General features: G+C 38.4%; 1 protein-coding gene across 2 annotated transcripts in view; it reads right to left on the bottom strand.

Moving 5' to 3' along the window:
- The window catches only part of LOC134540737 (DNA mismatch repair protein Msh6), a 59,918-nt gene that overhangs the window by 31,284 nt on the left and 13,443 nt on the right, over positions 1 to 15,191 (bottom strand). For both annotated transcript variants that reach the window (XR_010076495.1, XM_063383634.1), the window contains exons 7-12: positions 14,532 to 14,720; positions 11,735 to 11,869; positions 10,640 to 10,775; positions 7,404 to 7,543; positions 5,728 to 5,862; positions 3,857 to 4,061 (exon numbers count right to left, since the gene is read on the bottom strand). Coding sequence is in view for 1 of the 2 variants with exons in the window: in XM_063383634.1 (XP_063239704.1) it covers positions 3,857 to 4,061; positions 5,728 to 5,862; positions 7,404 to 7,543; positions 10,640 to 10,775; positions 11,735 to 11,869; positions 14,532 to 14,720 (940 nt within the window). In the remaining variant the exon portion in view is untranslated. The remainder of the gene's footprint in view (positions 1 to 3,856; positions 4,062 to 5,727; positions 5,863 to 7,403; positions 7,544 to 10,639; positions 10,776 to 11,734; positions 11,870 to 14,531; positions 14,721 to 15,191) is intronic.

The raw sequence follows: 15,191 nt of genomic DNA, 5'->3' as shown, positions 1-15,191 counted from the left end.
TAAACTTAAATAATAATAAACACTTTAAAATATGAAAACAAACCATATTCGATTCTCCAACTCAATCGTAATAAACTGCACACCTCAGGGAAATCTCAGTTTAATAAACGTTTCAGCAAATGAAACCATTTTTTCTCCAATAAATAGCCAAGACTTTTTTCTTGTAGGTATGTAATTGTTTTTAGTTTATAGTTTGCTATATGAAGAAATTCGTTATTATAGTTTAAGCCCTCGAAATATCAAAATTAGGGATGGGGCGAATCCTGATTTCCTCGAATCCGAATCCTAACTCAAATCCTTGACTGGAATTGCCGAATCTCGAATCTAAACCCGAATCTTTTAATAGATGATGTCCACATATCTAATGTAAGTGAGATGTATTCTGCTTGCACTAAAAGTCCCTTGACTTTATCACATGTAGTTTGGTACATTTCTGGTATAAGTGTATATAAAGACAATTTTTTCTTGAGAAATTTCAGTTTTAGTACAGATTAGCGGTTAGGAATTTTTCTATAAATAACTAGAGGTCTGCGAGCCTAAGAATTTTACTTCGAGCCGAGCTCGAGCTTTTGTGGTACAGTTACACATTTGGGAAATAATTTTTATCTTAAACTTAGTACCGTATTGGCCCGAATATAAGGCGACCCCGAATATAAGGCGACCTGCAGTTTCAGGAGGCCAAACAAATGTAAAAATAATTTTTGGTAGAAATTAATGTGAAAATTCATTAGACATACATTTTGTGTTGATAAATGGTTTTTGCATTTATGTATAACAATTAATTTATATTTATCACATTACTTATTTAAAATAAGTTTGAATGGCCTACCCTAAAAGTCAAAAGAAAACAATTAGAAAATTTTTACATTTTTAAGTATTACACTAGAAATTTTTTCGTATGTTTACTCTAATGAAGCTGCATAATTGTCATCTTCAGAGCTGTTTATTTGTCTAGGGCTCATTCCCCGCCGTTCCACCGATGTGTGATTGTTCATTTTTCACAGTTTACTGTATCTACGAATTTAAAATTTTTACAATGGCTATTAATCCCTCTTAAAATACAGCATTTAACTTTCCGTTTGACTTAAGCTACATATTACCACAGAACAAGGCGTATTACTATTTAGTAGTGTGTTAAACGTAAAAAAAGCAAACAAAGAATGCATCTTGCCGGAACAAAACAAGTGGCTAGCTGACATGATGAAGCATACGGCCAAGAATAACTTCGGTTACGTGACCGCGTATATTTGCCATATTACTCTCTGACAGAGAGAGTCTGTTCTATGAATTTGAAAGAATAATCTATTATAATTATGAAAGGTTTTTACATAAATAAAGAGTGGATTATTAAAATAGCTTTTGAAGCAACGTACCAAATTCCTGTTAATATGGCGTCTTCGTGCGTGTTCGGCAATGTTCGTTTTACAACAAAGAAATATTGTGGAAAGACAGTTGGCAGCCGTGAATTTCCATACATTACATCCGAAATGTTTGTAAACGTAAACAATCGTTCTGAAAATAACTGTGATATTTTAGTACAAATATTACCGTTAAAAATCTGAAGATAAATTACCGTAAATGTTAACACGCGATTGTACACAAAGTACAAATATGAATTATGAAATAAAAGGTTGCCATTTTGAGATGCTTCAACATTCACGTTTTTACTCAAGAACAAATATTTTAATTTTCAACTTCAAACAATTGTGAATTACTGCAATATTAGGTGGATTTATCGTTTTTCTCCGTGTGAGGTAACAACGTTTTAGTTAATATAAAAAATTGTGAACGTTTTATTAAACAATGTTTCTACTGTAGCTTTCAGCTTGGAACTAATGTTTGCGGTTCTGACGTCTTGGGTGCGAAAATAAGGCGACTTCCAATTTTTGCATCTCTCGTTTATGTAAAAATGGTCGCCTTATATTCGGACCAATACGGTATAATGATTGAATAAAGTATTAAAATGAAGTGGGCTTATTAATTTTGGGTAGCTATTTACAGAGTGTGTTTACATTTTTCACTGCTAGAAAAAAATAAAAATTTTTTTTCCATTGAATCTTACCTGTTTCCATTGGTTCATTAGTAACTGATATCATCCAACTAACATAACCAAGTATATGTTTGAGTAAATGTAACATATCTTTGGAAAAATTTCATCCTTGTCAATTTTTCTGGAGTCCTTACTGAGCTTCAACAAACTTAGCACCAAAAATCATGTTGTTTCAACATTTTCACTTTTCAGCACAATAATTCTGAGAGAGATTGTCACAGAGTATTAAATTCTGTTCTTTAATCTATCATGCAGAACAATAATTTGTTCTGCACGTTCAGGAGTTAAATTAGCTCTACGATTGGAGATAGTGTTTCCAGCAGAAGAGAAGCGTCTCTCGCTGGCAACCTGCTTGGCTGGAATGCTTTAGTAAAATTGCTTAACCTCAAAATTAGTGTCATAAATATCTGTAACTGGTCATTAAAGTTTAATCAATTGAAAGTAATAAAAATAAAAGCATTTTACTTCATTCAATTTACACTTGAAAAAAAAACATACACACAATAAACCTACATGGAAATTAAAGTCTTTTTCAATATCCTGAAGTCTGAAATATGTTTACTCATGTCATTAAATGTAGAGCTGTATTGAAGAAGCCGATTTTGCCAATATTTAGTTGAATCGGCATTTCTGCCGACTTCTGATACAGTACACTCGTTAATTTTCGGCCGATATTACTGAAAAACGAAAGAGACTGCCATAACCTAAAAATCCACAAGTACCATTTTCACTTTTCGTAGTAGTACTGCATTATTTCAGATCGCATTATTTCTTAGCAACATGTGCCAACCGTACATATCAAAGTTTAACATCCTTTTTTTTTTTCAACAATGTTCTTTAATTTAATATGTCATAAATAAATAATACATTACTATCACGGTAAATATACATCTCGGTTGTTACGGTAACTATAGTGCAAATATGGTAGCTATCATGCTTCTGTAGTAATTATGGTATTCTACAAAGAATCTTGTTCTTTTTATAGTAATTATCTTAAAATAACTATTGGGTTTGTACTGTAGTTATGGTACATCATCCATATTTCTTTGAATGTTGTTCATTTGTCTTTTCTTCATATTTACGTGTGCCATTATTTGAGACGGGAAGTTTCAGAAAAAATTTTAACGGATATTATATCACACATTTAATGGCGTAAATGATGAGACCTCGGGCAATTTAAACGCTTTATACGGAAAAACCTACAATGCGGGACCTCGTAAGCGAGTTTTACTGTATTTTTTTTCCCGTAAATAGTAAAAAACCGAATCCTTTGACGGGTCCTATATCAGACCCGCCGAACCTTCGAATCCCTAGGATTCGGCGGATATTGGATTCGGTCGCCCCATCCCTAATCAAAATTCTTTTAATGTCACTGTGTTAATTATTTCATTAACATATCTTTATTTGATACATCATATTATAAATACTTACGTAATAGTAGCCTAATTTTATTTTTCACTGCTAGTATTTTTGAGCCGCATTAAATTAATTTATAACTTTCGTGAATATTCCTATTCGAATCCATGTACGTACAATGATTCCGGGTTCGGGTAATTGTGGATTCGAACCGTACCCGAAAATATCGGGTACTCGCACATCCCTATAAATACCGGCTTGACTTGCTCCCTCTTGCGGGTAGTTAAACAAAGGCCTTACAAATCACACGTCAGTTTGACTGAACATGAAAAGGCTTGACTGGCGCCGGATCACCGATACGAGTCGAGAATCAAAGAAAGCTAGATTAAAGACCAATCACTGTACGTTACTGAAAGCTCACGTGGGGGGAAGGGGGAAGGTCGCACTCACTCTCGCTGAGGAACTCCTTGAGGCCCTCGGGCCAGCTGTGGACGCCGCCCGACGCGAAGTACCCGCCCTCCGCCAGCGTGACGAGCGTCCTGCCGGCCGTCCAGAACTCCGACTCCGGGGCGAGCGCCTCCTTCAGCACGCTGGCCAGCGCCGTGCGCAGCAGCCGCTGGGTCCTCTCCGACAGCGCGCCGCGCTCGTACAGCACCTGGCGGCACGGCAGCCCTGCACGCCCTCCGTGCTCCCCCTGACACGACTAGTGAACCTGCGTTCGTTACCGCCACTGCCTGGCCAATTCTCACTTCACCGACACTTTGGTGGTACACAATACCTAGTTACGAACAAACCGTTATCATTTATTCAAATTGGTCGTACATTTTATTTTTTGGATTCAGATTTTTTGGGGAGAGAGTGGGGGTGGAAACGTATCTTCCGAAAATCCAGACGGAAACTTAATTTTTATGGTGCCCCAATTTCACAGCAGGATTATAAGTGAGTCAGGATGAATGTCACATGAAGCAGGCACAATTATTGTCAGATAACTCTCTTTGGAGGAGTTGGGGTTCCGCCAAAATAAAAGTCGATCATAGGATTCCCTGGCCGGTAGGATGAAAACACATCCTTAATAACTGCAGAATATTCCCAATTATTTGCACACAAGTATTTTCTATCAATCTTAACTCCCGTGTCTTTCTCTTCGAAGCTATACGTTCATGCTGACACGACAGCGTAAAAAAAAACTATCACCCACAGGGTCCAGAGACCTGCCTGCGTATTCGCACACCGAGGCTGGCTTGCCACTGAGACAGTGGAAGTATTTAGTCATTAACATCATACCTTAGCTTGTTTTCATTTAAAATTTTTAAATATATTTAACCCGTTGACGGTAATTCCTGACACCGATGTTAACGGGTCTGCCGTGATTTGCCACCAGCACAAACTAGTAGCTTTACTCTCCAGAGCTGCTGTTGACATGCAGGATGGCGTAAAGTATGAATGTTTTTGCTGATTCGTCACATTATAAATTTGTTGCAGCATTGCGTTTAATGCTACACGAGTGCTATGGCCAATGCGTGCGCACGGAAATAAAAATTTCACAGCTCTAGTTCGAATCTATGACCGCGCTACTCCGAGCTACGCCATAATTTATCAGCGTCCTCACTTCAAAATCTCGCTAATCTAACTAACTGCTTGGTACTTAGCGTGAACTCTTGTAAATAGAACTGTGTTGCGTGTTGACTTTGTGGCACTTGTACCGGGCCAAGTGACAAGACACAGTTTAAATCACCCGCGCCCCAGCTTTTTACAGTTGGCACCATGTCGGAACACTGCAAGGGTCGGCGTCCATAAACCGTGAGGAGTGTGGCATCCCTGCAGTGTGAAACAAAAAAAAAAAAAAAAAAAACAGTCTTCGTCTTCGTCGACATGATGGCGACAGGTCGCAATGGTGCGGGCTGACGCTATCGCGTAATTTATGTTGCAATCCTCGGTTAAAATCATCTCGAAACAGTCCACATATCGATGGCTTAGAATAAAAAACCTCGTATCTCAATTTTTGAACGAAAATGCATTTTTTATGTTTTTGGCTGAAAGAAATAAAATGTGCATCCAATGTGCATCCTACTGCTTTCTATCGGGAAAAAAAGAAACCACGTATGTCAGTAGCATGGTTTTTTGTCTCTGCTGTAAAATTTGCATTTAATGAGATACAAGGTTTTCATTCTAAGCCATCGATATGTTTGTCATCATTAAAACGAACAGTAATACACTGAGGAGCGGGTGTACCATGTTACTAGATCCAAGCCGTCCTGTGCACGCTAGCAGGCATAGCAGCCACTACAACAGGTCCCGAGGAGCGGTCCCAGGTCCCTCACCTGCACGGGCGGCTGGTGGGCCAGCAGCGTGCGAAGCCGCGAGCAGTGGCGATCGTCGTCGAACTGGCCCAGGTGGAACAGGCCTATGGACGTGTCCACGAAGCACACGCCGAAAGTGGACTTGTCCGCACCAGCCTGGAACCACGACACCGCGGTCGATACAACGCAACCAGCGCCGGGCTCAAACACCATCGCATGTTTAGTATTACAAAGGTTCCATACTGAACTGAAAGTATTGAAGAAATACTCCAGGAACCGAGATCATGATATCCAAGCACTGAAACCTCTGTAGCTGACTATGCCTGAATTATTCGACACAATAGAACTTAAAAAGTTTTTTTTTTAAAAGAAATATTGATCTTAATTTTTAAATGTTTCTTTAAAACTTTAAATTCTGTGTTTCAAGACTCATGATGTCTATAAAAATATTTGAAGCACTCTCTGAGAACCAAAATCAAGAAATATTGGTTCTAACTTTGATCATTGAGCAAGCAACAAAGTGTAAAGTATTTGGTAGTTAACAAAATTTTTTTTTTTTTGATAACACACAAACCTAAAGCACTTTATGAAAATAGTAAAATTAAGTGCTTGTTAAAACATATCTTCTATTGCAGCAAATATAAAAAGTATGCATGTCTCATATTTTCATTTTTATATTGCAAAAAAACCTTATGTGATAAAGCAAACCTGACCAGTTCTGGAATCAGCATGTTAGAATTATAAAAAATCACTATTTAAACACTATGCAATGATTTGAAAGTTTAAATTCGCAGGTCAGAGTTATTTAACTATTGGCTAGCCCCTGCTTCCTGCCAAAAGATATCTTATGTAGAGCACTGGAAATGGCACATTGTAGAGCAATGGGAATGGCACCCTATAGAGCAAGGGAATGGTTCTCTGTAGAGTACAGGGAATAGCAACCGGTAGAGCATAGGGAAGGGTACCATGTAGAGCACTGGGATTGACATCCTGTAGAGCAATAATAATGGCATCCTGTAGAGCAATGATAATGGCATCCTGTAGAGCAATGATAATGGCATCCTGTAGAGCAATGATAATGGCATCCTGTAGAGCAATGATAATGGCATCCTGTAGAGCAATGATAATGGCATCCTGTAGAGCAATGATAATGGCATCCTGTAGAGCAATGATAATGGCATCCTGTAGAGCAATGATAATGGCATCCTGTAGAGCAATGATAATGGCATCCTGTAGAGCAATGATAATGGCATCCTGTAGAGCAATGATAATGGCATCCTGTAGAGCAATGATAATGGCATCCTGTAGAGCAATGATAATGGCATCATGTAGAACAATGATAATGGCATCCTGTAGAGCAATGATAATGGCATCCTGTATAGCAATGATAATGGCATCCTGTAGAGCAATGATAATGGCATCCTGTAGAGCAATGATAATGGCATCCTGTAGAGCAATGATAATGGCATCCTGTAGAGCGCTGGGGATGAAAACTTATAAAGCACTAGTAATGGCACCCACTAGAGCACTAGAAACGGTACCCTGTAAAAATATGGAAACATAGCACCGTGTAGAGCACTGGGAATGACATCATGTAGAGCACTGGGAATGACATCCTGTAGAGCACTGGGAATGTCACCAAAACATCAGACCACATGAAACGGGGTTTCCGCGCCTGGGAAGCCAGCAGCGCCTACCTTCTCGGTGAGCGCCAGCAGGTAGCTGGACTCCGGCTGCTTCGACTCTCCGTCGATCACGTTGTAGACCTTGGTGCCCCGTGAGCCTATCTGGCAGATCTCTCGCTTCACCACCTTGTCGAACTTGGTGGTCTTCGAAGCTGCCAGGAACAAGCACATACTTATTGTTTAGTACGAGAAAGGAAAAAATACGATCCTCGATACTAAACACAATTATTTTATAAAATTGAAATTTTTAATGTTTCTACCAAAAATATTGGAAGAGTCCAACTGAGAATGTGCTGACGAAAGTGAAATCAAACAAACCAGAATGTTGCCAGGCAACGACTTGAAAAATCTCTCTTTACAATAAGTGTTTTCAGAATAATTTTTTTGTCATAAAACACCTGATAGATATTCTCGAAATGACTTGCATTACCCCTTTCTCTTCAATTCTACGCCATAAAATGTTATGGTCACCGCTCAAATCTCATAGTTTCCTCATGCATAGGGCCTGGAAAATTTCGGTGTTTTCAATATGCAAAAAGCGGTACTTTCAAATTAGAAAAGCTGTGGTTTAAAGTCGGTATTTTCATTATGCAATGGAAATTTTACCGGTATTTTAAATGTTGACTAAATTGTGCAGTTATTGAATATAATAGTTTACATATTTAATAAACAATCCATGTATACTAGGAATAGACTAATATGCATAATAACAGGCAATTAAATCCAAAACAGTTACACAAAACAGACACGTTGCTATAGATGTTTGCAACTACAAATTTTCTTTTTTTTTCGGCTGCCGATGCCACATGCTTAGCCGACTTTAGGTGTTTGTCAATGGAATCTTTTCTTTCCCATGAAACTTTACAGTTGCAAAATTTGCACATCACTGTGCTATTGTCAGTACAATAAAACCCATGTTTCTGATACTGATGCTCGGTCTCGAGCACTCAAAGTATTATTCGGCATTTTCAAACTCTAGACAGAAATATGTTGCAACATACTACATACAGGCTGTTACGAAAAACAATCAACTAAACTTGGGCGCGAATAAATATCAGCAGTGGAATGCCACTACGTTGGCTCGTGGCGTCAACAACAGATGCTGGCTGCATGATAGTCACGCATGCCTGCACACTCCCAGTCAAGCTGCACGGACTAATTTCGTACCTGCAAAATCTTTATTTGCTTTTTCTCTTGCTATTTACGAAGATACACAAAATAAACAACTACGGTAAGATAAATTCGTTGGCCGCTAACATATGTGTTTAGATTTACACAAAACAAAACTTCTCACAATCTGGGAAATGTATGATCTTCGTTAAGGAAGCATTCGCTTACGTGAGAAGTTAGTAGAAGCTATGCTGGCTAACCTGGACAAACCAGGTTTGTTTTGTTTACATTTTACCGTATATGACGCAACTTGGATAAATACAAGATATTAGGTTATTCTTTTGCTTTGATATTATATTTTATACACTTTTCGCAAAATACAATAAACGCATTCTCACATCCGGCCAAGTGTGCACGCTAGTTTAGAATTCAGCATCATATAATTTTTATTTTTCGTAGAGTGCAAAAGTTTTTAGTTTGCTTGCATTCAATAAATACGGTATTGGCATAATGGAGTGGAGGAACATGGGGTTGCCACTTGAACAAACCCCAGCGCACAAATGAGAAGAAACTTAGTGAGAACTATACCCGAGATAAATTTTGAGCATCAAAACCATACACGAACATGGCTTATGTAAAAAAAAGGTAATTATGCTGAAACACAAGGCTTGGGTTAAAGGATACTTTAACCTTGCGTGAGTATTAGTGATCTGCAAATACGTAGAATTCCGCTGATGCGACCCCTCACGGTTTCCGGAAAAACTAACATAAACGGAATGGTCGCAATAGAGAATTCGGGCCAATATTTACCCCCCCCCCCCCCCCCAACCCAAATATAACCAAATACATAAAAAATCGCCTTTGTTCGCATAGATTTCATATTCAAATAGTCTATGGTGTAAAAAAGACAACTTTTAAAATTAATATTACACCTCGGACTCGCACACCCCGACAATGGGTTCCGATAAATACTCGCGCTAAGTGAATTCGCGTCACGCGAGATCGGCTATGCTAGCTGCTAGCCGGCTGGTGGTTATTTTTGTTCAAAACGTGGCGAAGGAACTTACGTGGATCAGGTAGAAAACATTCAGCTATAAACGAAAGATATAAGAACAATGATATCCTGAAATGCTGTGACATGTTTTTGCAGTAGATAATCACAGCGACAGACCGACAGTATGCGCTCCCGCCCTTGCCGTCAGCGATGTTTATTTTGACAGCTCAAGCAATTATCTTTTCCACATCCCTTCACAGCGTAAAAAAAAATGAAAAAAAAAAAAAAAACACGTTGGAATACAGATTGGAAAGTAACTATGCAGTAAAATAAATATATTTACGGACCTGCTAAATTTTTCTATTCAATAAAATTTGAGGTATAAGTGATTTTTCAGCAGAAACTGTTGTGTGACTAATAAACAAATTGTATCATAATAACTTAAACTTATAAAGTATATATTAACAGCGAAGGACGTCGTATAAGCCTGCGTAGACACAGGGAAAACCCTGGGCACAGCCATGCGGGGTGCGAAGGTCATGCATTAATATCAGGCAGGTTGGTTACGGGAAACAGAAGGATGGATCTGGAAGAAGAGTTGGACAGATTAGAAAAGTGTATACTGAGCGAGGGGGGTTGGCGGCTGGAACTTTATGTCCACATTGGTTTGGGTGGTACTGGTTGGTTGTTTCGGGGGGTGACTCTTGTCGTTTACCACCGGGCTGCCAGCCAGCCCAAATTCTGCTCTAACACTCCCACGTGGCTTATATACTGGGCTGGACAAAACTGGGTATGACGTCTCAACTCTCACATCCGCTCCCGAACCCACAACACTGTATTGTATATTGTATATTTATTTTAAATCAATGTTAATATAATTTAATAATTTTAATATATTTGTCAATCAATTTATCAAGTTTATTGTTCTATGTGAAAGTAATCAAAAGTTAAATAAACGTAGAGGTACTTACACCTAGACGAAATCATTAATTTAGCCTTTTGAAACTAAAAGGTCCAGCAGTTACACAAGTCATCAAGAGAGAGTGAAGTGTGGCAAAATGGTAACAAGAGCTTGGGTTCACTGTTTACTCTGTTATTACTGTGTGTAACAACTCCCCCGTAGCTGGACAAACTCCCGACTCACCGCTCCTGCAGCGCTCGGCCACCATGTCGGGCGTCTCCGTCTGCTCGACGCGCGCCACCTTGTAGCCCTTCTCGATGAGGCTGGACGAGAACCGGCCGTACGCCACCTCCGGGAACCCCGAGTGCGCCTTGTCTCCCTGGGGACACACAGCCACCGTCACCCCACCCCCGCGAGTACCACCAGGACCCCGTGCCCTCTCGACACCAACTTCCCAGGTTAGCAGCGTGAATACACACACAAGAGCATTTGGACTTGTGTGCCCTACGCCAACACAGAACTAATTTTATTTAGAATACACATGATGGAACTGATGGCGAATTACAAGCCCAAGTATATGTGAATAAATGGAAAAAATAAGCAAAAAATAAGAGATTAAATTTCTTCTTTTTTTTTTTAAGTAAAAGGTTGAGTTGTGTTGCTATGGTTATGTAAAAGAGGGGGGGGGGGGGGGGGGGAAAGTTAGTTTTTCGTCACTCTTTATTCATAGAGAGGGGCCGAGACTCGAAAACTAAAACCGAGTCAAGCGAGTAGCTCAGTTCGACTCAACGGTTGATTTCTAGTATTTTCTCAATGGGGACCAGACTCGACGGTAATTTTCTTAAACCTTGATGCATGCATATTTGACTTGTGACAGAGCATAAAAACCCCGTACCACTATTTTGCAAGAACTTTACATTGAAACGTCACGTTAACAATCACTCACAATGCAGATTTTCTTAAAGTATGATTATTTTACATAATAGTGATTTGCACAAAAAATGTATACAACGCTATTATCATTCCAAAACACTAATAAGCACACAAGTTACGACTCTTAATATTACCAGAAATATTTCTATATAATTACTTGAGCTCTACTCCATTTTTAAGGACCGGACTAAACAATTATCACGTCTTGTTTTGAATCGACTGTATTGTTACTGAACTTGGCTCGACTCGACTCAAAAATTTGCAGACTTGTCCCTCTGTACTTTTAGGGAATTTTCTTTCTGTACTTCACTCTTTCAGAACAAAATTTGATTTAAAGGCCAGCTGATTTGTGTTCCGCCCAGTGCGGTACCAAGGAACAATCTCGAGAGACAGAGAAACACTGACCTTCATAAACATCAGGCCCAACTCATTAACGCCTGTAACTGCGTCCATGTGGTACAGTTCGTAGAACTTGCCAACTTTGAAGAACAGGACGCAGTCGAAGTGCTTGGACTTCATCTCCCACCACTGCCGAATGGCCTGGAAACAAGGAACGTACTCCTGCTATACCACACACACCCTGCTCAGGCTGTTTGGGGCGGAGGAAAGGCAAATGAATCACACATCTCAACACCTTAAGGGAGTGGTGTCGTAAGTTGTTTGGCTTCTATAATTTCCCCTTACTGCCTATGATGTAAATTCAATTCATGATATAACTATTTTATACTGTAAACAAATAGATTAATCATTTCTAACAGTGTTTATTTACAGGTTTGAAGAACTTTAAAGGTAATGTTTTAAGCAAGTAATCAAGTTTTCAGCAGTTTTATTAACCACCCATATGTTTTAGGATATCATTGAAAATACCTATTACACAATGATATAATACTGAACATCAATTTACCTACAAATACTATCTTGATGGTACCGATATTTATATGCTGAATGTTTTTCAGTTCACGCAATGGCAAAAAAACACCATGATATTTAGTTAAGTAATTAATACAAAAGACTTAACAGAAAGTCCGGTAATGTCTAGGGACAAGATTATGTGATGAATTGTGATAAAACCTAAAATACACAGAAAAGGTAGTCATCAATACGACATGAAATACCAAACTACGAGTAAAGTATTAAAATTAAAAATAATTTAACAAAACTTTGTATAAATAAAAAAAAATTTATTTTTGCAAGTCAAAAAGTGTTATTTATTAGAATGAAATTTGTACTTGAGTGTACAGTAAGAAAAATGTAATTTAATTTGTTTGATCATATTTCTCTTATTCAATACATTTCTGTACATTTTTCAAAAATAGAAAAATATTGCTAAAATATTATTATTATTTGTCTGTTCAGTGTAAATAGTGCAGTGCTTGAAGAGAAGAACAAAACTGTCACGTTGGCCAGCCTGCCTGAAAGTTGAGGAATTTTCGGTTTTAACAGGTGGTCCACCTGGCGCTCGGAAGTAACATGTTTTCTACAGTCAGTTGTTTTGTTGTTGTTATCTAATGGTAGTAAAAAGTGTCATGTCGTTCCAGTGCAATCCGATTAAAATTGTGAAATCATTGGTGGTTTGTTTGGAATAATGTGCGCCATATTGTTGGTGAACAAACATTGTCCGAAATACTATATTGGATAGTGTATTACAAAGTATTAATTGTATAAACTAACCACGTACTAATTGCAAAGGGAAAAGAAATACAAAAAATGAGCACGTAAAATATTTGCATTAAAGTGGTAAATTTTATGGTAAATATAAATTCTAGCCTAATTTAAATAAAAGTATAGTTTAAGTTACATGTTTTTATTTTTTATTTTTACAACAACAATTTCGGCAATAAACGTTAATTATTCTTGCATTTTAAAAATATGATTACTAATATAATTTCAAGTATTTAATCTTTTATTATTAAAATTAAAATGATTCAATATTATTCATAAAAGTATGCAATCATTTCATCAATGTTTTGTTATGACGTCACAAACTATTGTCCGTAAACCGACTTCACAGACAACCAATTTTTATGTATCCAATTACCCCCATTTTAAAATATACTCCATATCATATTCTGAGATACAAAAAAACTAATACGAAATACGGTTTCAGCATCCAAAAATACATAATGTTACAATGTCTTTGAATAAAACGTTTTTACAAAAATAATTTTTTTTGTTGGCCTGTGTTATTTAAATTTTCAATATAATCTTTGAACTGAATATAGCCGTTTGTTATTGTTTTCTTACGATCGGATTGTTTTGTATTGTACGTTTCTCAAGTTAACATTTTATTGAAAATTGTTCTGTTGCATAAAGTTGTTTGTAAAATGAAACAAACAAGCAAAAATTTCTGATTTTCTTTTTACAATAGCCTAATTTTTTGAATTTCTAATTTAGGCTTGGTGACTTTTCCCCCCCTCCAAGAAAGGACTGCTTTACTTGGTTATGGTCTGCATTTTACATTTCCGGTGGTTTTATTATATGTATATATAATGATGAATTCATATCTTTCATTAATATAATGCAATTATTTACAGTTTATGTATTTAAGTTTAATCAGACATTGTGCTGGTATGCTAGATTGGAAAAAAATGTTGTTATTGCCATTCCCTTTTCATACACTTTCCCGCATCATACACTATTTTTTGTGCCCTCCGTTGAAAAGTGTATGATAGGGGTTCTACTGTATAATTATAAATTTTACTGCACAAATCAATAACTCTTTTCTACGCCAATTGTAGATACTTTTAATTAAATAAAATAAATATAGTAGCGTCAATTGTTAGCCGTTACGAAAACTGAGGAGTAGACAAATAGAAGCAGTGTTAAGAGAAGTCCTTAGCATCACTGCTGCATCAATTCGGCCTCTCCCCTACCGTCGCTCCTTCTAAACATTACAACCAGCATATGGCATGCTACGCAACGTATCTATCTCCCCCATCCCTTTTGATGTCTTCCCATTCGAACGCTAGCGCACGCGTTGGAGTGGCGTCGCCGCTGACGCACTCCCCTCCTCTACCGGTTCCCCCAACACACACCTAACTGTTCCCCTCGTGCGATCAGAATTTTCGTTAACGCTTATAGCCTTATCAACAAAGAGTTTTCACTTCAAAAAAAAAAAAAAACCAAATTTGAAAAACTCTCGTGTTTCAAAAACAGAAATCAACATAAAAATGAAACCGTGGAACGCAGTCGGATCCCTCACCGGGGTCTGGTTGCGCATGAAGTCCTCCGGCACGTACAGAGTCTTGGGGTCGTACTCCGGGTGGGAGGGCGGGCGTCGCCTGGCGTCCCGGATCCTGTCCGGCTTCAGGAAGTCCAGCTTGAGGTGCGCCCAGCTGTCCTCGCCGGGGGCCTGCCCCCTCGTCTCCGACGCCTGCCCGCCTCCCTGCGCCTGCAACGCAACGCCCAGCGCACTTCACAACACTTGCCCGAGGAACTGTCCCATCAACCGTACTTCTAGGCTTCTGCGAATCATGTTTTGATAATTCCAACTGACATTAAAAACAAACATTCACAAATATCCAATATTTATGTAATCAAATTGAAACAAACAATATGGCATATCTAAAAATAGGCATAATTTGTGATCCAAAAGCGGGGTAAACACAGTACATAGTATGAAAAATTACTTTTACTTTTTTTGTGACAAAGATAATGTAAAATTGAACGGTGTCCCGCTTGAGGTTTTCTCCAAGGCCCTGGATTGTGATTGAGTAGGACTCGTACTTAATGGTGGCGCTCCGATCGCTTGGAGCAGGCTCCGAGGGTTCCCTAGCCCGATGCGGAGTCGACGTGGTGAGCGACGACACAGCTCCGGTGCTAGCCTGGACAGCTGGCAGAGGTTGGATAGGACCTCCACCGG

This window comes from Bacillus rossius, chromosome 17 (assembly GCF_032445375.1).
Source record: "Bacillus rossius redtenbacheri isolate Brsri chromosome 17, Brsri_v3, whole genome shotgun sequence".
Taxonomy (NCBI): Eukaryota; Metazoa; Arthropoda; class Insecta; order Phasmatodea; family Bacillidae; genus Bacillus; species Bacillus rossius.
Note: the sequence above shows the minus strand (reverse complement) of the source record. Positions and strands in the feature narration are given on the sequence as shown.